The sequence below is a fragment of the Siniperca chuatsi genome, linkage group LG15 (assembly GCF_020085105.1).
Source record: "Siniperca chuatsi isolate FFG_IHB_CAS linkage group LG15, ASM2008510v1, whole genome shotgun sequence".
NCBI lineage: Eukaryota > Metazoa > Chordata > Actinopteri > Centrarchiformes > Sinipercidae > Siniperca > Siniperca chuatsi.
In genome coordinates this window covers 11,716,929-11,744,868 of record NC_058056.1, presented here as the reverse complement: position 1 = coordinate 11,744,868, position 27,940 = coordinate 11,716,929, and the positions used below count along the sequence as shown (strand labels likewise).

General features: G+C 40.2%; 2 protein-coding genes across 2 annotated transcripts in view; one reads left to right on the top strand and one right to left on the bottom strand.

The window, feature by feature from the left end:
* Positions 1 to 1,450: 1,450 nt before the first annotated feature.
* LOC122888994 (galectin-8-like) lies at positions 1,451 to 6,490 on the top strand. The gene is made up of 8 exons (XM_044223961.1): positions 1,451 to 1,642; positions 1,856 to 1,944; positions 3,103 to 3,313; positions 3,444 to 3,563; positions 3,685 to 3,711; positions 4,581 to 4,669; positions 4,826 to 4,991; positions 5,148 to 6,490. The coding sequence occupies exons 1-8, from the start codon at positions 1,604 to 1,606 to the stop codon at positions 5,295 to 5,297; spliced, it is 891 nt and encodes a 296-aa protein (XP_044079896.1). The 5' UTR covers positions 1,451 to 1,603; the 3' UTR covers positions 5,298 to 6,490.
* A 735-nt stretch (positions 6,491 to 7,225) lies between these two features.
* Positions 7,226 to 27,940, bottom strand: part of LOC122888991 (palmitoyltransferase ZDHHC14-like) — a 46,423-nt gene continuing 25,708 nt past the window's right edge. The window contains 8 exon segments of the mRNA XM_044223954.1: positions 7,226 to 8,223; positions 8,226 to 8,409; positions 14,361 to 14,466; positions 16,494 to 16,603; positions 17,265 to 17,367; positions 18,903 to 18,951; positions 19,927 to 20,064; positions 23,387 to 23,539. Coding sequence (XP_044079889.1) covers positions 7,940 to 8,223; positions 8,226 to 8,409; positions 14,361 to 14,466; positions 16,494 to 16,603; positions 17,265 to 17,367; positions 18,903 to 18,951; positions 19,927 to 20,064; positions 23,387 to 23,539 — 1,127 coding nt within the window. The 3' untranslated portion in view covers positions 7,226 to 7,939.

The following is a 27,940-nucleotide window of genomic DNA, read 5'->3' as shown; positions in this document are numbered from 1 at the left end:
AGGAGGAACATATTCTCTTACATTAAAGCTCATGTAGCCTACCATTACTTTTTTAGGAAGCACATCATTGAACTGTAGCAGTACTGACTCACTATCCACTTGTTCCCCGTTCCTGAAGGCCTGCAGCCGTCTAATTCCTGTGATTTTACCTCCTTTCATCAGTTTCCTTATTTCTTCCAAGTTTTCTCCGATGGGGATCCCTGTTATCACTCCCCTAGCTCCTCTCTTCTCACCAACTATCCTTCTTTCCATTATTTATTTTTTACACACTGTTTGCAGTTTCATCGCTTTATTTTTCTGCTCCACATTTTTGCACTTTACCAACAAACTTCCATCACGCAACACCTTTGCCATTTCTATATCCCCAGTTGCCTTCCTCAATCCAGTTGTCAACGTTATTGGACTAATCGATGCTATATCGCTCCCCATCTTAAATTTAAGAATAACCTTAAACTCCTCCATCATAATTTTTTTCCTGACATCTCGCCCTTCCTCCTCCTCTTCTAATGCCCGTTTTCCCGCAGATGTCGACTGGCTATCTCTTTTATCCTTCCTCCCTCCTCCTCCTTTCCTACCACTCACAATTTGTGTCCAATCCGTCTCCATATCGTCATCTTCTGACAATCCACTACTATTTGCCATTCTGATCCAGTCACAAATCAGATTATGCCAAACCACCAATTCGCTAGCGTCGTTTCCCAGACTTTAGATCCAACTTCTGTTCCCCGTGCTGCTATTCGGAGCCTCCCTACCACACAACTGTACTCGCCCAAACCGTCCGAAGAGGGCGACAAAGTCTCTTTTTCAATTTTAACCCCACAGAACAGGAAGTGAAACTCAACCAATTACAATTAACAAGAGGATAAGGAATGGCTATTAGGAACATGATTTTTTTTTTTAAATACATTTAAAAAATAAATACTGCAGACCTGCTGCTACGTCTACGTCTTCATCATAACGTTCATGTATACCAACAATAAACAGCACTATATAGTGCAATAAAAGTTGAAAATTAGTATCTAATGTGCAAATTACTAACGCATTTGTTCCATATTATTATTGTTGTTGTTGTTGTTACTACTGCATTTTGCTTGTACATACCGACCAGTTCATCTACAATTCAATGAATAAATTCTAGCATTTACTTTTGGTTTTAAAAATAGCGTTTAAATATAAAAACATATACATGTCTTTAAACAAAACAGAACAGATCATGTAAGATAAAAGTCGTATAGTTTCAAATCATTCCAACAGATGTCGCCTTCGTCAACATGATATTTCTATGAGAGCAGACGGTTAATTGAATTATTCCTTTTCATTTGCTCTTGCAGGTGAGATACATGTTTCTAGACAGATATTTAACAGGTCACGTAAAATCAGTGAACGTGGGCCTCCGACGTTGTTAAACGTCCACCGGACCAGATCACGTGGTAGGATTTGCGCATGCGCGTGGTGCTGATGGCGCTGATGGAGAGAAGATGCCCACTGCCATCGTCTCTGTGTAGTGCAGGAGAGCTGCAAACCGGTCATATTTACCGCAGACACCACAGAGTCTGTTGTCTTTCAGCACAGCTGCATGTTGTAGTCTGACACAAGAAGCCTGATGTCTGTGGCAAATGCGAAACACACTGTCCTGAATCCGGTAAGAGGCTTATTATTATCCACATCAGCCTTCTGATGCCATCACCAATAGACCCTCATGTAGCTTATAATACAGCTAAAAACTATGTGCAAGTCGCTGTGTTGTGTATATTCTAGCTAATACAGGAGTCTTTAATGTTAGCTCCCTTGTTTCGTGTCTTCAGTAGCTGTCAGTGCAGGTATCCGGTACTTTAACGTCAACTCTCCACCTCAGGTGATCCCTTACACAGGGCCCATACCTGGAGGCCTGCACCCTGGGGAGATCATCATTATCCAGGGCACTGTGCCCCCAGATGCTGACAGGTAGGATGTAATTAAATAAGAGAAATATACTGAGGAGGTGCCACCTTTTATGGATATGTGTAAGATTTGATTAGTAAACCACAGAGCATGTGATACTTTCATCTGGACAAACTTCAAAACCCTATTGTGTGTAGTTTTAAAACTATGACACTCACCCAACCCCCACAACACACGGACACTAGCAACCTTCTCAGCTAAAATCACCTCATTTAACAAAATTCTGAACTAAATAAAACGGGTGTAACATCATTATTAACTACAATGTATAAGCCTATTCCAAATCACGCCAAAAAAGGAAGCCAGCTGTTTGTTCTGACTTAATTGAACTAGTTTATGTTTCTGTGTAGTTTTGCAGATATGTATTTAAAGTATTTTATTGGTTAAATGTATTTTTTTCATTTCATGTAAATGTTAGCTTGTTTGTTAGGTGGTGAAACAAAAATGTGCAATAAAAAGTTGTAATGAACGAATCTTGCGGCACCCCCTTTGGGAACAACTGGTCTAGTTCTGTTGACACAGTGGAGTAACATCAGCTTTGCCCAACATATTTCATTTTAGCTCAGCTATGACTTGAATTTTTGCTCCTCCACCTGGAGGTCAGAGGTCAGGTTTGGCTACAGAACAGTGTGTTGTTCAAAGAAACTTTGTCAAAGTCCTCTGGCTGAAGGTGGGCAGACCATCCAATGGCACTGCACCACATCATGGCTGGATTAACAGGTTAGAGGGCCCCCACTGACCCCTGAACAACTAATCTCTGTGGTTTGTATATACACCCTGTTTTGTCAGTTGTGGTAGATTGATTAAACACAACCGCATTTAAGAATATGCATCATGTGAATGGTAAAATAATCAATTTGAGCTTCAGAGTTCATTCTTGACCTTGGAAACAGTAGTTTTGTCTACAGTTTTGCAGAACTGTTAAGGCCCTGAAGTAAGAATTTTTGTTTGTTTGTTTGGAAGGGTTTTTTTTTTTTTGGTCAAACAAAAATAACAATTTTTAAAATTAATTTCTCTATACAAGGACCAGCCTTTGTTGAAATGGTACTTAAGAGGTGCAAACTCCTCAACCCTTTGACATGAAGTGAACTTCGAAGTCCCAGGGCAGCTGCCCACTTTGCCCGGTTGGTAATCCAGCCCCGGTGTGCACCCTCTCTGCAGGTTTCAGATCGACCTGTCGAGCGGCTGCAGCACCAAGCCGCGCTCTGACGTCGCCCTCCACTTCAGCCCTCGATTCAAAGGCTCGCCCTGTGTGGTATGTAACTCCCTGCTGAAGGAGAGCTGGGGCAAAGAGGAAACGCTCCATCAGCTGCCCTACAAATGCGGAGCCCCCTTCGAGACTATCATCCTGGTGCACGGCGACGTCTTCAAGGTCAGTGAGCCCACGCTGTTAAGGATGAAGGCATCGATAAGCTTTAGCGTAGTGCCTAAAAACACTAAATGCACATAGCAATTTGATGAATAGAAAAATAGGATACTAAAATACTTGTCTTCACCTATAGGTGGCAGTAAATGGTGCTCACCTGCTGGAATACAAGCACAAAATCCCGCTAAACGTGGTCGACACATTTTCTATATCTGGGAAAGTCAGGGTGCATGCTATTGGCTACATCCCAAATTCAGTAAGTACATTCCCATCCCTCGTTTGCCTTATTTTGTCCTCACAAGCTGGTCATATGTGTGTTTATTTTATAGACATATCTGATTAATCATTTTTAAATTTGGCTTTTTTCCCCCTCTTAGGCAATATATTCAGAATCAGGTGACTTGGTGAGTTTTTCCTTTTTGCGTCATCTACACAAAAACTCTCCATGTGTCCAGTATCTTGTGATGCCACTAAAACTGGATCATATGTCCTAAATGATTCCTTTGTTTGTGCACTGCAGACTATTCATTTCAGCATGTGGCCCTCAGACTTGTAAAGGACAAATCTTCTTTATTACAACTTAAGTCCAATTTTTGTTATAAGATTGTGGTCACTAAATTTCTGAGATCGGGGAACACGGCAACATTGATACAATAAAGTCCAGGTTGTAAACAAGCCAACAGTTTAGATGATCAAAACCACTTTACTTGGAGGTAAAATACAAAGTGAAAGCACCTGAAATGTTGATAATATTCTGACTACTTGTGTTGTGACCTCTTTGTAGTGATGATGCCACATTCCCAGATCTTAGCAATTAAGTTGACTACAAAAATTAACACCAAAGTTGCAATAAATTGGAATTGTCTTTTAACTAATAAAATCCACAATTTTTATACCTGAAAATATTCCCTTTTCTCTATTAATGATACCATATACATAATATAGCACTTAAACCTATACTCATGTAAGCGTTTGTGTTTATTTACCTTCTCGTGAGGAGGCCTACTCTTCCCCTGCTGCAGCAGACATGATGCATTTTACACTTGCAGTGGCATCAACAAGTAGTTTGGAATAAGTAGAAAAGGGTTATAGAGAGCATGTTGGGCCATACTGTACCAGCACTTAACACAAAACACCAAACCAGTAACTGCTTAAGATGTGAACACTGAAGGACTTTTGTTTGGATTCACTTCTTACATACATCTTGAGAAAATAATCTGCAGCTTAATTGATAATGAAATAATCAAATAAATATAATATATTCTCATTCCAGAGCCTCCCTTACAAAGGCAGTATACTCAAAGGACTGAGCCCTGGACAGCACGTTACAATCAAAGGACAGGTCAGCATGTATCCTCACAGGTAAAGTGATGAAATTTACCTCAACGTAACAAATAAAAGCAATCTGATGTGCATGTCTCACAGATTTGTTTGAACTACTAATATCAAATTACATTTCCCACTGGTTTTTTTTTTTTTTTTTTTTAATGATTTACCTTTAATCCATGCGTCTTCCAGTTTTACAGTGAACCTCCGCAACAGCAGGACAGAGAACATCGCTCTCCATCTGAACCCCCGCATGAAGTCGGGTGTGTTCATTAGGAACTCGTACCTGAGTGAATCCTGGGGTCAGGAGGAGCGGGAACTGCCCTTCTTTCCCTTCTCCTCAGGCGAGTACTTTGAGGTAGGAACCACCTACAACTTACCTTTATTTTGAAGGGCTTCTGATGTCTGCTGCAACTGTATTGGATGTTTCCCACACTAGGTGTGTAATATCTAATCACAATCTGTATGCTCTGTAATGATTGACTATTCCTCAGTGGGTTTTTTGTTTCGTCAGATTCTCATCCTCTGTCAGCCCCATCAGTTCAAGCTGGCAGTGAATGGCTCACACTTGTTTGAGTTCAGACACCGGGTGCAGGACCTGAGCAGCATTGACCAGTTGGAGATCATGGGGGACCTGGAGCTCACTGATGTGAAACTGTGGTGATTTGGGACTCTAGACTTACACGGAAGCCAGCATTACAGGCACTGTTGTGTTCTGGTTATCAATGCTAAATTAGCTTAGCCACAATGACCCAGACAATGGATGTTGAAAACGGCAAACCCTGTGCTGACTTCAGGTAAGGTTAGTCTTGCAGCAACCATAGGTCGCTGATTTTAAGCTAGTCTAGCAATTTTGGTGACCAAGTACCATGGACAGGTCCTACCATGTCGTATTAATGGTCCATGTTTCCAGCCCTGGCTAGATGACTGATGCATGAGAGTTAGCTGTGCTGGAGCATCAGGCTGTGAGCAACCATGACTGTTTACAGCTATAAGTTAGGTTTGCCTTGGTTCATTTCTTAAACTGTCTCTAGTGCATCTCTGCTGTGATACGCTCTTAGTGCACTGTATAATTCAAATTATATGTAAATGTTAATAAGCACTCAAGTACTGGCTTTGTTTAAAAGCCAAGACAGTCAGCAAATAAAACAATGAATGAAACTGAAGGGCTCCATTCTTTGGGAGCAAGTCCCAATAAAGACTAATTTATTGTACAGCTAATTTTAAAAGCTTGGAAACATTTGTCATCATTAATAAATAATTAGTAGTGGTTATACTTTTTTTTGGTGGGGGGGGTGAATGAAAACATTTTTAACTTATGGTCAAAATCATTTTCATCTGCATTTAAATTTTTTAAATTTTTTTTTTTTTACATATAATGTTAATTAAATAGGATGGGCCTACTTAGGGCATACCCACATTTGTTTATTCTTTCATTTCTTTCATTCGTAATCCTCAGGATTCTTTAACACAATAGCGTCCCATGCACTTGACATTTAAGTCAATTTAACATGTAATGGTGCAGCAGAACTCAAGCACAGTGCAGTACAGGGTCAGTTTAAAATACAACTATTTCAATAACCTAACAAATGACATTTTGCAATATTTATGCAAGCTATAGAATATAGTAGAATCCTGTATCCATGACCATCTCTCATCTCACTGCTCTCCCACTCAGTGCTGCAATGATCAATCCTGTGCCAAAATGGAAAGAAAACGAATAAAAGATCTGGGAAATCTATTTTCCAATGTCAAATTTTTTTTCGCATTGTCTATTGTAATTGTTGTAAAATATGTATGAAAAATCATCCCTATGTATCATAAATGATTTAATAAAAAATAAATGTCTTACTATTATCATTAGTTTCATTTGTTTGATGACTAGATGTTCTTAAAGAGCTTAAAAAATGCTCTGTAGAGCTGAGGGGAACCTCTGCAAGTTCTTCACTAGCACAACCCTTTCACAATACATGAGTCATTTGATCTCTTTTTAATGTAGAAATATTGGTTAGTGCAGCTTTAAGTTACATTATAGAGGAGTCAGAGTGTAGCTTTCTGCACTTTTACTGACTTGTATCTAATAATTTTATTTTAAAAGTAAGAAAAAACCCCCACTTTCAACTGCAGTGCTCCTGCTCAACCACAAGGTGGTAGAAGATAATTAAATGTTTATGGACTGCCTTTTACTACCCAGATACCTTCACTAACCACTGCCAGTCAGTGAACTCTTTTCCCTTTTTTTTTTCTTTGGCTAAAGAAAATAATTCTCTCTTTAAGGCACCCTCAAATCACTTTCGGTAAATATTACTGGAAATGGAGTCGTCGTTTTAGTCTGTACTATTTTAAGGTTGGTGCTTGAGGCTTTACCAGGACTTCTGTCAGGATAAATTGGAGACTTAATTGCCTAAAGAGAATCTTAAACTTGTTTGAACATCCATAAATGTTTAGCAACATTCATCAGAAAGGCTTGTTTTTAAAATCTGTCTCATTTACACCTAATGACCACCGGCATCAGTAACAAGAAATGTTATCACCACATGACTCAAACAGCACACATTATGCTTTCTAAACCTCGATATTAATGCAATCGCATTTGATACAAAGTTGGTGTTTTATTAATATCCACAGGAAATATAATAATTTGTAAGATTTGTAATAACCATGGTACAGTCTCATTTTTTTAACATACAAAAAGCAGGATGATATGCAACATGATGACAACCATTGCACTGCTGAGAATGTCCAAGAAAAAAAGGCAAAAGACGCTGTCCAATCAGCAACAGGCAAATAGGCTAAAGTTTGTTTTACAAAAAAACCTGTCAGACCTGTGATCCATTGACAGAAATTCATTTTGACCAAAAATGTCATGTACTGTCAACATGTATTCTTTTTTGCTTGACATGGCTCACAGACATACGCCACTTTGAAAAAGAAACTCGCCTGTCCAGTTTCCAGAAGCTAATGGATTATGCTTCTGTTGAAGTAAAAAAAAAAAAAAAAAAATAGAAGAGCATGTCTGAGTTGTCATACTGGCCATCACACGAGAAAACATCTCTCCCGGTTCCATCAGAGAGGTTTGGCAAGACATTGGCTGAGGACAACTGGTTTCACTTCGGTTCAGTTCAATTTAATTCAGTTTCTAGCAGCTGAATTTAAACCACAGCCTTTTTCAGTTCTCTAGTCCTGCTGAGGAGAGAAAGGAAAACTAACTCAGGGTGAGAGCAAGTTGGTATAAAAGTGGCACAGGAGGGTTTCATGGGTTGGATGCATGTTTTCAGGAGGGAGGAGGTGGTATACATCCCATTGTCAGACAGAGCTGAGCTTTACCAATCCTCTGACAGAGTCCTCGTGTAGTGAGTCCTGGCTGGCTGGGTTGTAGAAACCAGCCTGCATGGTGTGGCTGTGACCCAGGGGGCTGCCGCAGGGAAGCATACCTGGCGGCGATGGCACTTCCTCTGGGGTAAGAAAGTGGTGGTGGGCCACTGGCTCTTGGAGGGGGTGGCTGTGGTTGTGTGCGAGGCTGTGTCCGTGGATTGGTAGCATGTCGTTGGCCTCGTGGCAGCTGAGGCTGGGGGTGGACGTCGGAGGGTGGGCTGGCCGAGGGGGAGTGAGGTGCACGGGCCACCAAGGGTGAGGGAGGTGCGGCCAGGTAGAGAGCCTCCGTTTTCAGACGAGGCCGTCAGGATGACTGGCTCACTGCTCTGCTGCTGGAGGAGAGGTGTGGCGGCGGCCTGCAAAACGAATTTGGTGCTCTGAATGCACTGGTCTTGGTCACACTGAGAGGAAGCAGCAGAAAGCAGGAGAAAGAGAAGAATATGGGAGGGGATTTGGAAGTCAAAGAGACATAAGGTGCCAGAGGTGAAGGATGGAAATAGAAAACAAAAAAGAGCAAGGCAGGGTTGAAAATTAGATGGAGGAGGAAAGAAATGACACACGGGATCAACAGAATAGGAGATAGGTGATTGGATAAAGGAGAGAAAAAGAAAGAAAAAAAAAAAAAGATGTTAGTACCCTTGTTAGAATGCAGAGCCACACAAAGAACCCGCACCAACTCGTGCATCTCCCCCAGCGAAAACAGAGCTGAGATCAGTTGAAAACACAGAGCTATTAAGTCACTGCTTCATGGCCTATTGATCTCTATTGCCTTGCTTTAGAGTGGAAATCACACATCTAAAACTGGAGCAGAGTAACTGGCTTAGGACACGGTCCTACCATACATTAGCTACAGGGAGATTAGCTTTAACCCTATTAGCCCTTTATCACCGCAGAGCAATCATGTGTATTAGAGACCAGTTACAGATGAAAGATCACTAGCTGTGCAGAGGTGACAGGAATTAAAAAGCCATTCAAACAAATAGGATAAGTACTTTGATGCCTCCTTCCATCCCACACCACTACCAAAGTCTGACTGACAAGAAATTTAAAAGCACAGAGATTTGTCCCAGACATCTCACCTTTCTGTCTCAATCTCACTGACCTAAAAAGAGCAATTACAAATGTGATTTAAACAGAAGCAGAGTTACCTTTGACAGTATAAGAGCTGTGTTTTCAAGTATTATCAATCCTCTTATCTGCAGCACGTATCAACTGCTCTTGACTTATCACCTTTACAAGCTTGGCCTCTCTCCCGGTTGTTGAAAAGACTAATTTGAGCGAGGGTTATTGTACTGAAATGACACAGAAGCCTCGCTCACAGCCACGTTAGCACAGAGCTACATCTTCAGCAGCGTGTTGGATATAAAATAAAACGGAGAGGGGGGAAAAAGGGATACAGCGCTTTGTCCTTTTCTTTCTACTTTCAGGCCCACTCATGTTTTATAAACAGTCATAGCTAGACTGACTCAGCACTGTCGGTCCCCCACGGCAGACAGACACACAGTACAGCATGTACATAGACTGCTGAGACACTAACCTTGGACAGCAGATAGCAAGTGAAGCAGCACAGGCCATGTTTTGGTTGGCTTTCACACGTGGCAATGATGACACGACAAGGATAAGATAATTTTTTCTCTCATCAAGAATGCAATCCTACATTTACATCTTATATTATAATATACAAAATGGCAATGGGTCTACAAACAACATATGTAAATGTGTACGGAGACAGAAATACAATATTTTCCCAAAAGACCTTTACCGTAGAGCTGAAACGATTGCTCGATTAATTTATTTGATTGATAGAAAAATGTAATTTTAATTTCCTTCTTCCAGCTTCTCAGTTGTAAGGATTGGATGCTTTTTTGTATTATGTGAATATCTTTAGGTTTGAGGAGTGCCAGTTGGACAAAACAAATCATTTGAAGGTAATCACCTTGGACTCTGGAAATTAGACATTTTTCACTATTTTCTGACACGATACGGACCAAATAATTAATTGACAAAGAAAATAATGATTAGTTGCAGTCCTACTTTCCAGTCATTTTGTGCAAGACTGTCCACTTAATTTAGATGCAGAAATTTCATACTGGGTGAGGGGATCCTTCAATTTACCAGCAAGACACAATTACGAGTTTAATTCAATAACTGTAAGGTCGTGATGAGGATGAACACGCCCTTGTACAAATAAAATGAAATATTTCCCAAAGCTGACACCATTTATGCTATTATCGAGATGAGATGCTTGAATCCAGCTACAAGTTGGGAGATTCCAGCCATCAACACACCACTGTCTTCTGTGATTGATAGTAAGTTGTACATTTGGCTGCCACTTGGTGGTAAATTTGGTACATTTGATCGTATGCAGCTTTTTGGTGAATAAAGAAAAAAAGTTGGGCATTTTCAGTGACTGTAACACCATTACTTATGCAGCTGACTGAAGTAAGAGTGAGTGGTGAAACTGAAAACGAGGCTGTGGGTTGTCAGTCCCTCATCACTCAACGTGCAATTATCAACAAGGAAATGGTGGTTGATCAAGTTGCACTCTGCATGTGTATTGTATAAAAATAGCTCACAGCTTACAGAAGGAAAAAGACAGAGACAAGAATTACAGGAAGGAAAAAGACAAAAAACAGAAATCTTTACAAGGCCAAAAAAATAAATTGTGTACCATGAGGTTAAAGGACAGGTACACCCAAATTATATAACACATATTTTCTTACTAACCTACAGTGCTAACTACCCATGCAGATATAGCTGGTTTTATTTACAATGGAAATAAATGCTCACAGCATTGAAATATAATGTTTAAAAAAATTTACAGCAACATCTCTTTCCAAAAACAGTGTCTCAGCTACTCCTAATTCATTTCACCTTCATTATATTCGGGTGGACACAAAAATCTCAGAAACATATCTGAAAATAGGGCTGCAACTAACAATTATTACAGATTAATGTGTCTTTTTTTGATGAATCCTTTTGTTTATAAAATATCAGAAATGAGTGCAAAATTGAATATTCCCAGAGCCCAAGGATGTCTTCAAATTGCTTCTTTAGTCCAACCAACAGTTCAAATCCCAAATGGAGGTTTTATGTTATCAAGGTTTAATGTGACATCATATCACACACTGTTGCCATGGCAACCGCTTACAAGGCTTCTACATACCAGGCCATCGTTTTAAGCTGCATCACAGATAAAAGTACCTCACAAAGAAACCTCAATGCATTTGCCAGCACAGTACTATAAAAACACAGCCTTAAATTGTGACAGGCACAAGTCAACAACACAAATGGACATACAAACGTTTACTTTGTTTACTCGGTCCTACGCGTCTCCACACCATGTCTCCTCAAATGACAGATCCGAAGAAATAAAATCATCATTCTTGTGTAAAGTCTGTTCTTTTTCACGTTCAGCTAAATCAGAACATTGACCAAATGATTAGTGGACCAATTTGTCTTGATTGAGGATGATATTTTATTTGAGTAGCTTAACACCAGGCTGAAAGCCAGTGTTTTAATGGCCTCACTGGTTAGGTGTGGTCAGAAGTGTTCTTTAATGCCCCTGTAACCACAGCCAACAGTGATGTCACTAGGTCTTGGTGTTAAGTTACTCTTCAAGTGCTTTTCAATTTCTTGTTAAAAAGGGGAAAGCACTGTAAAAATTCTACTGTATTTGTTCTCCGTCATCTTTAGGCTTAAAAATGTTTATCCATGCACAACTTATTTTATGTGGCTTGATGATTCACGGTGTATTGATGAGGACACTCCCTGTCTTGAGTTGACATCAAGCGATTCGAAGATACAAATGGCCGACCTACGGTACTGTATTTACCACACAGTCAGTGTAACATAACAGTACTAACAAAATTAAAATGGACAAAACATATGAATCAAGTAGGATCACTTCTCTGCTGTCTCTTTGCCACCTCTATCTCTCTCTCTCTCTCACACACACACCACACATTCACACCCTTTCTTCCAAATAACTTCCACCCACACACCTCTGTAGTAAACAGACAAAAGTGATGGGAGACTTTTACTCATCAAACCAGCAGCCTCTCTAAAACCTACTTGATGACACAATTTTCTTAACGTGGACCTGAAATGAGTGGTCTAGCCTGCATTGGATTTTCAAGGCAAACAAAGGCAGACAAATGTTTTCAGTAATGAAGTGAGTTGCATCAGTAAGCGGGAGGGGATGACGAGAATATTCGAAAATAGTCACTCCAGATGTGTTACCAATGTGGCATGTTACTGAGTTTAACAAATGAATATTAAGTACACAGCTGACTCTGAATTAGAGTGCATATAAATGGCCAGCAGCCGGCACAATAGGACAACTCTAGCTGTGAATAATGACTGCTACAGAAAACAGATGGCAATTATTTCTGAATGTGCTAACGTAAGGGAATGTTCCTATGGCTCTCAGCTCATTACAAGTAGTCTACACATTTAGGACCTGAAGACAGATGACATTCATGTTCGACATCTCAATGAGAACCAACAGGGTGAGGGGGAGTTTGGATGAGAACAACGAGATGACTGTGGCACAAAGGGAGGGCACCAGTGAAAGACGTTTAGTAGCTGTGTGTGAATAGGCCTTAAATCTAGCATGTAATGTGTGAGGTTAACAGCTAATTTGAACAACAGAAGACTTGTTGCTTCTATTCAGGCACCAGAGGAAAAGTGGTCAGTGAGGTCAGTACAATGCACTCTTCATGACACCGGCTATTCTCTCCAAGACAGTTTAACATTACCGAAGATATCTGTTTACTGACTGGTGTAGTTTCAGATCGTGAGATTGCACAAAATGGTCTAATTCATTATATATTATCTCTTTCTGATTCCTGCTCTTTATTTCTTTAGGCCCACTGCAAGACTTGATTATCAACATGATGAGGAAACCTTTAACCTTACATACCGTATTCTGACTGATGAGCAACCTATGACACACACACACAAAGGACCCTTCCATGCAAATAGAAAGATAAAAAGGTGCAGCGTTTGTGATTCCGCGGTACGTTGTGTCAGAGAAAAGGGAAGAGAATTAAGTGAAACTGTTTGACATAATCTGGCCTTAACCCTCTCTGCCTAGGTCACGTTTTCTAGGCCAGTTCTTAAACCAATAGCTAATGTTTACCATTAAAATCAGAAACAATCCGGCACAAAATAATACAAGCCATGACGTCTGTAGTTTCAGTTATTCAAACTGACATGGGGCTGACAAGTTCATCTGCCTCAGTTTGTGACAGTTGATTTTCTGTTTCTGGCAAATGAACAAAAGGCAACAGCTGGAGTTTCACTCTGTCAGACAGGCTGCTGTGAAAGATGCTTTGTCTCTGTCTGTCATGCTGTCCAAGACCTGGCCCTGTAGGAGTGATGGTATGGCCTGGGTGAGACTGGGCCCAAACCCCCACCCCTTTTTACCTTTTTTCATTTATGGCCTGCATTTTTTAGCAATAGTAATTTCAAACTATTTACCTTCTGTATTATTTTTCTATACAGTAGATTCCATTGTTAGTGGCGGGATTCAAATTATCTACCTATGCACAAGAGATTCATGGGAAGTGATGTGTGTATGTAATCCAGCACTACTGTAATTGTATTATTGTTCACTGTTTACTATTCAAATTAAAAACTTTCAAACTGGTGAAACAAGGGGTGTTTTTATTGTGAAGTAGTCACAGGAAACAATTTATTTGTCACTGAAGTGACAGCACTAACCTCAGTCCTTTCCAGCATTTTTTTGTCAGCAGGTCTGTTTTAAATATTGCAGAGGGTAACTGAACATGAAGGAGCAGCCACAGTGAGCTCCTTAGCAAGGTAAACAACTTCCTTTACTGTGTACGTTTGGTAATGGCATGATGGGAAAAGGTCAATGATTGACTGACTTCTTTATTAAAAACAACATGAGTTTGTTTGGCTGCACTGTAGACAAATATATCCTTTGCCCTTCTGTTGTATTTGACAAAGTAGCTGCTCAAGGAGTGATTCCTCTATTATAAAATCAGTCTTGTTGTTACCACCAGAAACCACAGGTGTCGCCAAATCAACTAGTGCTAAAATGTTCTGGATTATAACTTTAAAATGTTGGTTGAGGCAACACCGCTTTTGAGAAACGACGAGAGCTAGATCTAAAAGTATCCAGTCCCTTTAATCAATGACTAGTCTATTCCTAAAACTTCATCCATCAAGTGACTTGCCGACTCCTGGTCTCTAAACAGACTCAACAACACTGTGAATATCCACAGACCACTCGTGACAACTCAGTCTGTACTTTTATGTATATCAAGTTATCAACCTGATAGTAGTATCTTGGAGAAATGACAGAGTCAGGTCAGTGTCTTACCATGTGGCTCTGCTGAGACTGGGTGGCGCCATACATAGTGATGCCATTGGTTGGTGGTGCCAGCTGCGGTGCGTCTGATTGGATAAAGCCCCGTCTGTCAATGAGACTAGTCAGAGAAAAACAAAGAAAGGAGAAAGGTGTTGTTTGTGAGCATTCATTCACAAATATTACATAGCAAATGGCATTACCCATGAACAGATTAAATACAGTAGAGCAGTGTAATGAAATAGATTCTTTGGAGCATTGAATGCCTTAAAACACAGATGTACAAATGAAACGGTCAGACTCCTTGAGTGACTGCAACAGTAGGCTAACACTGTACCTAGAGGCAGGTTGAGTCAATGTTAGGTGGGAAGGATTAACAGAGTGCAAATGACCTTGTGTGTCAGTAGTACCACACTGTTAAAAAGAGAGTAGTGTGTAAGTGGATGTGTGCTGTATTATTGTGTACAAGCCTCAACATTTGAGTCTTTACACTCAAATCTTCCACTCACACAAACACACAATTGGGTAATAAATCACTGAGGTCCTGCAGTGGAGCACTGGAGTGAATCATTGTTTCTGTCCCATCCTTAATGCTGCAGAAATCTGACACAGCTGGTTAGACAACAACCTGATGAACTCTTGGCCCATGTGTGTGGTCATGGGCCAGATGTACAGTATGTGATAATGGCTATTTATCAGACAGATAAAGGTTGATCCGACACAAAGCAGTATCTACCACACACACACACACACACACACACACACACACACACACAGTTGAGGTGTTAAACAGTACGAGCAGGGTAATCATTTAACAGAGAGTGTGTTGACAGTGTGCTCCAGTCGGACTGAGCTGGATTCAGGTGGAAATGGTTTGCTAGAATCACAGAGACAAACTCCAGGAACCTACAATTGCAGTTTGGTGTTGCTGGTAATGAAAACTGAACGTCTGCAAATGCAGCTAGGAGGAAATTAGCATAAAAGCATGTAGGCTGATGCATTAGAAAATGTGAGTCAAGGTCTCAGCAGGGAATGAAACGTAAGAGGCATTTGTCTGTGTGTGAGAGGCAGCGTTGCTTGCATAGTCCGAGGCTGAGGTGAAACATTACTTTCTTACTGGTGGACCCAGCTGTGCAATGCCTGTGGCCAGCCACAAACACACACAAACACACGCGCCCAGATGGAGGCCACCTGTGCACTGAGGACTCTCCTTTGCCACTCACTGGAATCATTATTGGTGACTTATGGCTTGTGATGGCAGGAGTACAATACAGCCAGATACACTGTGTTGCTAAAAGCCTCCATCATTGCTCTTCTTATACATTTTGTCAGTGTATGTGCCTCTATAGATGTATTTAGTAACTTGAGAAGGTCCTGTATGCATGTGCTAAACTAGAGTCTGTGTGTTTCTCTAACTTTCTGTTTGTACTTTACGGTTTAATGAGAGCAAAGCAAAAGGCAAAGTTAAAGGCTGCAAGTTCCAAAGGCTAAGAGATGTCTGTGATGTCTTGACAGCGTCATTGTGAGTGTATCTTCAAAGCTGGTACAGTGGCCAGTAAAGATAAGAGCAGATAGTAGGTATCTCTGTCCAGTGGCTAAGCATTCACATATTTCTAACTATGATGAAATAAAAGAAAGAGCAGTTTAAGTTGGAGGAATCAAGAACTACAGTTTCACAGATGAGTAGTGAGAATTTTTGGTTCAAAATGCTTAAGTGAAAGAAGCTGGGAGAGAATTTGCAATGTGTATAGACATTTACAGTCACATGGACATGAGAATGTCCATGTTTTGTTAAATAACATGAACAGCAAAAGTGTGAAATCTAATATATCTGGCAAACTTTGATCTTGGATTTGGTTAATATGGGCTTGAAATCCTTTCCACTCTTGCAGTATCTTAGTAGCTATGTATAGAGAAAAGGCTGTAGGCAGGCTCATTTCAAAGCAGCTCCTCACATCAAAAGCAGTCTTGACTAACAGTTAAATTTTAGCTGTTGGACACAACAGAAAATTACAGTGAAGGGGAAAAAACAGGTGCTGTGACCTATTATAGTGAAGATGGGGGACAGGGCTTATATGTCATCATCTGGGCATCTGGGAATCCGTAAATCACCTCATAAAAACACTCATGCACATTCACGCGTCATACCTCGGTGGCAGGGGTCCACACAGTGCTGCACAGCAGTTGGTGAATATATTGCCATGGCTGTAGGGGTTATAGTTGTCCTTCCCTCTTTTAGAAGACCAAGAACCTTTTATCTGGAGGAGACAACACAACATCAGCCTCTGTAACACAGAGATTATTGTTTGTGTATTTTGTCTAGTCCAAGGCTAAAAAATGTGGTCCATACGGGGATCGAATCCGCAACCAATATTAGCACCACGCTCAAGAGAGAACATCAACATGCTTCTGTTTTCTTTTAGTATCTATCTATTATGGTGCAAGGTTATTAATGCCAAAGTCATGAAGTGAAAAATAATATAAAATCAAGAAATAAATACCTTAATTAAAATCCTTGTGACTACTTGCAGGGAAAATTTTATATTTAACATTTTTGTTGGAATTCAGGAAAAGGGGCTAATCCATTGTGATAACAATTTAATATTTTTGGTTTATATTACTTAACATTTGTTTAAAAAAAAAAGCACAAAATTGCTGTTCTAAAGTTAAGTAATTGTAGCTTTAAAAAACACCACCTCTACCAACAACTGCGACTAACAATGAACACTAATGCTACTTCTAATCCACACTGAAAAGTAACTTATACTGAACTGTAAATGGAACACATATTTCAAATGATCAATTATGAATAAACTAACAAATATAGTGTGTGAAGCAGATATAAAAAGCTTTACTTAGGGTGTCTTAGGGTGATTTTGTAGTTTAAATTTTGTCTACTTCATGTTTGTTCATACTCACATCTTCATTGGTGGTCTGGTTGGAGCTGATTAGGTAGGTATGGAAGCCTGAGAGGCCCACTATGGACCAGACAGAGAAGAAACATACCACCACCTCCAGCACAGTGACACAATTAAGTCAAGGAATAATTGTCTGCCACAGTTTTTATTTAATCCATTCTTACATTTTGTGAAACAGGCAGTAATGTGAAAGCCCATAGAGACAAAGACACAAATCATAGACCCATATGGAGCCAGCATGGCCAAAAAAATAGTACCAGTTCTAACAGCTAGCATATTGACCTACAGCCTCAGGGCTGTCCTCCTCTTGCCAATAGTTCCTGGTAACCAGTTCATTTGGCTGGGACTACAGAACACTGCTCATTTTCTCTGCTCCACATAAAGCACAAAAACACACACTGTCCAAGATCCTTCTGCCTTTATAAACATGAACTACAGTGGCCCTTAACTACATCTTAGGATACAGTCTCTAAAATAATACCTTAGAGACCTACAAATACCCAGACACTACAAATTCACTATTTAGTACCCCAGGTAAGTCCCTGTGGGCATATTGAGAAAAAAAAAATGACTTGGTAGGTCAGTATATTATATACTAAAAGACCATGAGTCAATCTGTTAAACTGTACTGTAAAAATCAACTAAATACCCTCACTCTCCCCTTTTCTCTCTTAATCTCCTTCTTCTTTTTCTCTCTTCCTAATCTCTTCCTCCTTAGCAAGGACAAAACATGTCATCATTCACTTAGTACAAAGGCCTGCTATGATATTATCGACTGCAATTCCCCTTTATTAAAGTCCTGTAGGACAGAGGCCGTTATCAGCTTGGCACACATTTCTATGCCAGAGAAACAGTTATCTCACTCAGCCATAGAGAGAAGAGCAGAGAGAGAGACCCCGTGTCATAGCCCTGTGCTCTCAACTTGATTTGTGGCTTAGACATAGCATCAGGTATAATTTAGATTTGATCAATTCTGATTCTCCAAACTTCTTATTGATTCTGGTTATTATTGGATCCTGGTTCAGATTCTTGTATTATTTAAGTGAGAGAAGAAACCAAAACATACTGAAAGCAAAAAACACCTTTATTTTCAGCAGACTAAGGCTGTCATTAATAATCACCAATGTTGTGTTGAGACAATAAGCTGACTGATGGGGTAAGAGCTGTAGCTTAAGACGTCTCACAGACACTTGGCATCTATCACACAGCAGACACACCCACGCATATATCAAATCTCACTCGCACAACATCTCTGTAGAGGGAGTGGGGGCAAGTTAGAGCTGATGAAATCAAAGACTAACTGAACCAATCAACAGAGACAGAGTGAAGAGCTGCCTTGCGTGCTGTGTTACCCCGATGGAACAGTACTAATCAGACGCACACCAGTTATGCAAGTACTATAACTCTTGTCATGTCATGCGAATTAATTCTGACCTACAGAATGACCTGTATGGGCCTTCATTGGGCAAGTTAATCTATGTCAAGTTGAATCTAGGGAAAGCTGGGTGATTAAAAAGCTATGGACAGAGAAGTATATAGAGAAAACCATGGACAGACACCACCAAAAATCAGACAATCACACTTAACAGACAAATATTCCATAATAAATCCCAAAAGTCTGATTTCAGTGAAAGGATATCTGGCAGGACTTTCTTTAAGTGCGTTAAGGAACCCGTTTTGATGGGAGCCTGTGAACAGAGAAAGAAGAGTCTCCATTAGACCACTATACAATCAGCATTAAACAACACCCATTGAACACACTCTGGAGACATTACTTGCTGCAGACCCTTTCTTGGTTAAAGTTTAACTGTCAAAAAGATGAAGTGAGCTAGGCAGAGTGTGCCCACTTAAATTCCAATTTAACTCCCAAGTGCGAAGAATAGAAGGACAGAGCCAGAACAAAGACCAAAAATTAAGTGGCTGTAGGAGACATCTCTGTGGCTCCAATCAGCTCGACTGATCATTTCCTTTGCCTTTTAATTTGAACTGTGCAAAATTCAACAAATGGGTTCAGAGAGTGCAAAGACATGTTCATTTTGAATTATTGTTTACAGAATAAATGAAAATTGTGCACTGGAGGACTGCAACTACCTTTGATTTGAAGCCCTGTCAAGCAGGTTTTACTGCTGTAATCTATGTCTACTATAAGCTTAAGTAAAGTCACTGTGATGTTCTCTAACTTGGCCTGAGCCCCACTGGGAGAAGAATCAAAGAATTCAAACTGCCGTGATGCCTTTTTGCCACATTTGACAGCATTTAGACTCAACACAGCACAGTTACAATCAAAGAAAAGAGAGCAAGCTCAAAAGACTATTAATCAGCACTACAATTTTCTAGCTAATCGTGGCCCATATTTCTTTCCCAGTGCAACATTGATCTACTGACATTTATGCATACACAAACACACACACACACACACACACACACACACACACACACACACACACACACACACACACAGATGGGGAGCCCAACAGTCCACTGCCTGCTCCCAGCTAGAAAGATGGTAACAAGCCAGAATGCTGCAGCTTTTTACAACGCCCACTTACAACCTGCTGGCTCGAAACACACCAAGAATACAGCCAGGATGAGTGTGTGTGTGTGTGTGTGTGTGTGTACCATGCCTGAGCACATGTTCTTTTTCCCTCCCCTCAGCTACTTACTTAAAATGATGTGTGTGATGACGAACGCGAAGATGAAGATAGTGAGGAAGGAGAGCGAGAGGATGAACATGTAGAAGAAACGGTAGTTCCTCCTTCCCACACAGTTCCCCACCCAGGGACAGTGGTGGTCAAAACGCTCTGCATGGACAGAGAGAGACAGATGGAGGGAGAGTAAGAAAAGTTTATTTTGGAAACAAGGACGCACACAAGTCTTTCCTTTTATCCCACCACACTGCTGCCACAGTGATATTTCTCCTGTCTGAAGTCTTTGTCATGCACATGTGCTCTTGTAAAAAACCCACCAGAAACTGGGTTACATTCACATGACTTAGGAATCAGGTTTTTCCAGAAGACGTCTAGGTTTTCTCAATGCCTAATTTGTGAAACCAGGTTTTTAAAAAATGACCAGGTTACTTCAGTGCATGTAAACACACACGCAGAGTCCAGAGCTGTGGAAAATTTGGGGAAAAGGGAAGTGTCCCTCTGGGTCTTGGCATAATAGCATACACATTTTTCACATAGTGCAAACTGGCTATTTATATAAACTAGCTAATAAAATCTGCAGGCAGGCCAACATGATTGAGTATGGCTGAAAAACTCATCCTGTCACTGTGGGACTTTGCAAGGTTGAGTGGGTAAAAGAAACGCTTTGGCTGGGTCAACAGATAAAGTGCCTCCAGTAAGACATCAATTTAAGAATATTTGAAGACATTTGAGGAATTGTAAATGAAGACAAAAGAGAGGTGGTAAAGTGAAAGTGTTGTCCAGACTGCTATGTTCCTTCCATAGAGATCATGCAGCAAAGAACGACTGGGGTTTTCCAATATGTTAACACTGACACGAGCCTGTCAGCCACCTTGGTACAGTGTGTGCAACAGAACAAAGTGTTAATGTGTTACACAGAGAAGCCTCTTTCATCTGAATCTGTGTTGTTTAAGTGAATAAAATGTCTGGAATTCAGAAATGCTGCAATTTATTCAAAACACAAAATATGTATCTGAATACAGTCTGAAGTGTTCAACTACTTAATAAATTTAAAGTGAAATGGTTTTAGATAAAAATTAGTCAGTGGTATTTTAATCTGTGCCCCCAGCATACTTCTCTTTTCACTGATTGGTCCAAGAGTAGAGGGCTTATTGTTGGTGTGGTTATCTAATCAGTCCTAACTCCACAGTCCCATCTCTGAGTGTGGACTACTAGCTGTGCACAGTGGTAGCTACTTAACTAATTAATCAGAGCCATTATTTGTTTAGTGAGGTGAAATGACCTGCTTTTGTCTTCGTTAATCAATGCCTGGTTGAAGTGTGTCTGGGAAACGCAGCCTCTAGTCAGACAGGATAAAAAGAGACAGCTTCTACTAGTCAAATCTGATTATCACAGCCTGCCAAAAGGGTCCAACAATGCTAGGAGAGGAGAAGTGAGACTTTTGATGTTCTTCTTTATGTGTCCTTTTCTCAGTGTGTCAATGTAAGGGTGTTTTGTGAGGATGTGTGAAGAATGAACCAGGAGTTCCACTGATATTCCAGAAATATAATAATAAAATCACTCACAACAGCAACTCTGACAGTTTCATAATGATCAAATTATTATAACTATTATTTATGTGCCAATATTCTTTTGATGTATTTTGTTATTGGCTTACATAACATCATTTCCCCAAGAGGGGCATTAAAGCTTCATCTGATGTCCTTTAATTAAGCACATCAGAAAAAATACCAGCAGAAAACAGACCTAAAATTATTCTAAAAATCAAATAACAAAATCCCAAATCCTGCCTACACATAAACAAGCACCAATATTTATGAACACTACAACTGGAATTAAACACAGTGAGACCATCTTATACATCTGTACAGTATATACTCTGAAGAGAAGGGAAGCGACCTGTGTGTGTGTGTGTGTATATGTGTGTGTGTCATAATTCTGCGCTCTTATAAGCTTCTTCTATCACTCCCAGGGGGGTAACCCTCTTAAAAAGGAAGTGACTCTATCATATTCCTATCCTCCACGTCCACCAGGGAGGTCCTATCCATTCTGGCTGTTAACTTATTTAAGAGCTTGTTAGCCCCCTGGCGTTTACAGCACCAGAGGAAGAGAAAGGGAGACAGAAGTCGAGAGACAGGGGAAGCACTCGTATCACTTTTTCACTGCCAGTGTGATCCCCATTTCCCCATTAAACAATTTCCCTTGCTCTCCAGTGTTTGAAAAAGACCAGAAAAGATCTTTTCATGAGAATTTTTCTCATCGTACATGTGAATGTTGGTCCTTTTCTCCTGCATATGACCTAATTCCCTGTACCATTACTCATACAGTTTATCTCTGAAGATTCATAATGAACCCTGGACTGACTGACTGCAGATTTCACTTTGAGGATATGGAGCCATGTTGGGTGGAGACCTGGAGCTTTGAGAGGAGAGAGGAAAGTAGTTCTTATAAAAGAGACACAAGTTAAAACTGACAGTCATCACCGGAGTTTATCACTCCCACCTGCAGTATAGACAATCCAACTATGTGTCTGTTTCTCATTCTTCATTTCCCTCCCACCTGTGGCTCACAACTCACAACTATGATTTTTTTTAAACCTTATACCCAAGGATTTGGATTTATAAGATCACACTGCGGTGTGTCCATGTTTGCTCAGAAAAAGCCTTTAAAGGATCTCCTGTGATTGTACTAGTTTAAATCTGTCACTCATTGACATAATCCAGTTATTTGAGGCAGGTTATCTATAGTACTATATGTAAAATTTTAATCAAAAAGTAAGCCTCACCAGTTTCATTTCGGAATTTAACAATCCACTTAAAATGTGCACAAAATCAATCTTTGTGCATCGACATACATAGCCCTGTTTGTTAAAATGACTGCCCTCCCATCTTTTTGTTCCTTCCTGCCAGCGTGCATCTGCCACATCTGATTACCACCTCCTAACCTTTTTTCCTGTGTTTACGACTTCCTCATCTTTGTCTCCCAGTTTTTCAGTCAGCCCCATTTCTGACAAGGAAATAGACATTCAAAGAAAGAGTTGTCTCTGATGAGTGAGCAAAAACCCTGATGATAAAGATACAGACACACAGGTCTCTGTATCTCATTCTCTATCTTTTAGTAATTGCCGAGCTGTGCTCTTCGCTTTGTCTCCAGAGACGGAGAATGTGGTTGTGAAGAGCAGCAAAACTCAACCATTATGCTGGCGTTTTATTTCTATTGTTCTCATTGTAACTATTCCCTCCCTCTCCTGCCAACTCCTCTAAGCATATGTACTGTATATTCCCTGTAGATATGCATCATAAACTAAACATTTAGCTTTGCTTTGCTTGCTGTGTGTGTGGGGGGGGGGGATGTCTTCAGTGTTTGTGTTCATTATACTAATGTCTCAAAATGAATACAGTAAAAATTTTAATACCAACAGAAAATATAAGCCAAACATACAAACTCAAATCCAGAGAATATCATTTTCACTCACCCACACAGTTGTCGCAGAGGCTGCAGTGGGAGGCACGTGGTGGTCTGAAGATCTTGCAGGTGAAGCAATACTTCAGCTTGACTGTCTGGCCGTTGATGAGCACCTCCTTGGTCCTGGGAGGAGGCCTGTAGCCAGTGCTGCCATTAGCCACATCTTGGGAAAATCAAAGAGAGAGAAAAACAGGAGAGATGCATAAGAATCAAAGAGAAGACCATTAAAACCTTGAGTTTTACTCAAGCACTAATGGACTCCCATATACATAGCTATAGTGTGCAAATTCTGAATATTCCAATGGCACAAAAATACCACCTGTTTATTTGGCAAACCTCAGGAGGAAGACATACAGACAGAGTAAAACACAATAAAAGCCAAAAGGATAGGCTACAATACGAATTCAAACAATTCCACCACACGAGGAAAATCTCACTGGTGATCTAGAACGGAAAGTAAGTCACCATAAATGTACTATATGACAGGTATTATAAATTCAATACTGAATGTTTGAAAATAAAAAAACTTTTTAAAAATACATATATGTATATTACATATGTAATATAAATTACAGTGATTTTAGAGGCTATAATTGCTTTACTTTACAGCCTACTTAACTTTTTCTATTCTTTATTAAGTGTAGCACTACTCCATTTCTATAGCAACCTCTACTTTACATACTGCATGGATAACACAGCCTAAACAACGGAGAGCAGAACACTATATGAAGGCTACAGGTTACTAATGGCTAGTAAATTTACATTTATAATGCAGAATAAATGTCATGCTGCCTTCAAAACCGCAAAAATATAATGATCTATAGAGAATTTCATGCCTCCTTAGCACAATGAAATGGAATTTGTAAAATCAACCACTTGAGACACTATAAAAGGTTTAGATATCACATTTCTTTGTTTGTAAGATGAGCCAGTAGTATCCACTAGATTTTATTGTCTAGGAGCAATGTGTTCAGGTTGTCTGATTTAATTTGTCTTATGATGAATCTCAACAAGGCTATGGTGAAGTGAAATCTTTACTGATCTGCAATTATCTTTAGCTCTGATAAAAGGTACATGTCATGATTTCAGCAGCTTAAAAGGCTTGAACATGGACAACCCACATAACTCATTATATTTAATTAGCCCCACCATTTTAGCTCTTTTGCATGAGCCATACAGATTCTGCTGCTGTGTGCCAAACTTGCCAACCAGAACCAACCTTTTGTCCTGCTGATAAAACACTACCACCCTGAAACTAGTGGTCCTCTCTCCTCTAAATAATATGAAGTCAGCTGTTACAGTGACTTAAATTGTAACCTAGTTCAGGTAATACAGTCTGGAATTCAACATGCACTTAACACCACGATCCTCAGCCTATAATACAAAAAAAAAAATAGTGGCAAACGGCTCTGAATGGCTTTTGGTGGAGTAAGACAGCAGTGATGACGGGCTAAATGGTAAGGATGAGAGCAATGATAGTGATTTTCAAGCCATAAAAAGGTAGAGCCTGTATCCCATTATTTCTCAGTTCGCTTTGAGCACTTTCACGCACCCTGCAAGTAGGAGATAGTGTGTGTAGGAAGATCATTTTGAGATAATTTAAACAGAAGCCCGTAGCATTGCTAGCAAAGTATATGTGTGTTAGTTGGGGGTGGGGGGTGGGGGGGGTCTGAGAGGCTTGTGTGGGTGTTTGACATTTCTAAAGGAGAGCAGAAGAAATGCAGCCAGTGAGTTCTGTTCTATTGAATTTGTCTCTATCGTGATCAATGCCTACCTACAGAGCTCTCTCCTCTCTCTTCCCTACTCTCTGTTCCTCTGCCCGACAGACTCCACTGAGGGAGACAACAAATGAGGGGAGTGTGTGAACAATTCAGAGCACAATTCAGCTACCACAGTGTTAAACTATCAAGAAGTCCCATTGTTTAGGTATTCATAGTGCAGAAACACTTACAGTAACATTAGCTCCTGTCAGGTGAAATAAAGAGCTATGACAACAAACTGTAGGGTCCCTCTGAAGCATTAGAGGAAATCTCTTTGGATGGAGATCCAGGCAATCGAGTAGTAGTGTGGATGTAGCCTCAGGATACTCTTCAGACGAGCGCTTCAGCCCCATTTCAGAAATAATCTCCGTCCATACTAACACGCCTGAAAATGCATGTCACGTGACTATTCACGTACACTGTGCATGTGCGGGCTGGTGTAAACAGGAAGCAGATTGTGTACTCTGCCGGTGGATGTTCAGTTATAGCAAATACTGGGAACGAAGAACAACAATGGCGAAAAGTAAGACCCGAGATTTCTTTGCTTGGATTGACGACAAGGCATAGACAACAAGGTCAGCAACGCCTGTAATTCGTTATCCATATTGAATGAGCAACTGGTAGTCGAGGTAACAGTCACTGCAGGGCTATTATTGTATTGTCAACACACCGATATTCTAGTTGTTTTGCGCTCATTGACATCAAACCTAATACATACCTAAAGAAAGTAGCAGCTTTTCTCCTTCATTGGCAAATCAAATACTGTACCTTTTTTGCATTGTGTTAATGTGTTTAAAAAGCAAGTTTTCACAGGTTGAGATTTTATTTTTCAACTAGTATAGAGAGTGCTCTTCTACAGTCTCTACCGGTCTCAAAAATAATAGAAATTCAGTGGCACGAAAGGTAAAAACCAAAAGTCTAGACCAGCCTTAAATACCTGACTCTAAATACCAGTATTTCCGTACACCGTCCTGTAAATCAACTGTGGTCACACCTTAAGTACACTTCAACCAGCCCATCAACCCTCACTACACTTGTTCACAGATGCCTGCAGTAAAGTAGTGGGTGAGCAGGGGTGTCAAAGTAGCTTTTCTGCTGAACAAAGCCATTTGTACACTGCCATCATGGCAGCCAAAGCTTAGCCTTACATCAGTGTCTAGTGGGAGATCCCTCAGAGAGATAGGCCAGCCTAAGAGCTTGAAGCTAGAAAATAAGGCCAGGTAGACTGGGAAGTGATGTAACAGAACACACACATGCATAGACACACACACACACACACACACACACACACACACACACACACACTCTCTGTACCCACTCACACCCTCATACACAAAGCTAAATGAGGGTTCAATGTCAGCCAAACTGTGCTAGGCGTTGCCTGGTGAGGTATAAAGAGAAGCTAATTGCTATCCTGCTGTGTATGTGGAGGAGAGAAAACTGGGTCTTTAACTTCACAGATGGAGAGGTATACAAGAATACAATGATGATGGCTAATATACAGAAGTACTGACCTCAACCTGCCTGCAAGATGTACAACTACGACCTAAGAGATACAAGCAAATTTTGTTCAGTCAAGCAGCGATTTCACTCTTGCACACAACAGCTAACTAGATAAAAAACAATTTCAAAACACATATAAAAGTGTGATAATTAATTATAAAATAAAATATATGATCTTAAACCCATTTCAAAGCATGCAGGATTTTCCCAATAAGAAATATTAAAAAGAACAAAAACCCTGCCCTGAAAACCCCCTCCAGTGCTCTGCATTCCCAGTCTAGGCAGAGTCAGCTAACTAGTTAAGCAGCAGTTAGCGGTTACTTAGCAACAAGTAAAGCTATCTGTCCATCAAGAAACTCCGTAAATCACCAAGAGGCAGAGCTGCCAGAGAACATCAGAAGGGAAACCAGAAAATATTTTCTCCATAAAATATGATCCTGTATACGCTTCCATAAGGTAGTATATCAAATGCAAAGCCAATCCTGACATAATTCACAAATTATGTGAAATCTCATAATAAAATGACACTTTTAATTTGAAGATTTTATTCTTTGTTCCTTTGTTTGAAAAAAAAAAAGAGCAGATGTGATTCTATGAAGTGAAAATGCTGAACTGTACTCTATCCACAACAAGGCAATCTTGGGCTAAATGACCTCTGCTTCAGACTTTGTCACTCTGGGCTGAACTGATAAAGGCCTTGTTCAAGTCCATGAGGAATCAGTTTAGTAGTCTGGATACAGAAATGTGATTTCCGTCCGAGTGAAGGATGACAGGTGAAGGCGCGGTCCGGTATTGGACGAGGTCAGAATAAGGCAGCAGAGTGCAGAGAAGCACTGCACAACTGTTGCTTCTTCACCCTGGACTTCTGACTGGTTAACGAAGCCCAATGAGATCCACAGAGAGATAAGAAGGGAGGACAAAGACAAAGGGACAGATAATTAGTAGACAATTATTACTAAATGTAGTATTGGTCATGTTGTAGTGTCTTAACTATTACCTAATTGGCATACACTGTTAGCTTTCCTGCCTACATACAGTATATTTGATGTAACTGAAGTGCATTAAGATGTGTATGTGTAAATGAGAAAGATAGAATAGGCACAATGGATGGAATAAAAGAGAGTGACTGATCAGCATATTGAGTCAACCCAGGCCAGTCTGATTACTCAACAAGTTTGCTTTTCATTGTCTGTTTTTGTCTTTTCTCTTGTGTGCGCCAATAAAACAGCTCTATTCCTGTACATTCCTATTTCTGTCCCCTGCAGCTCGATCATCCACTGACTATCATTTCTTTATCTGTC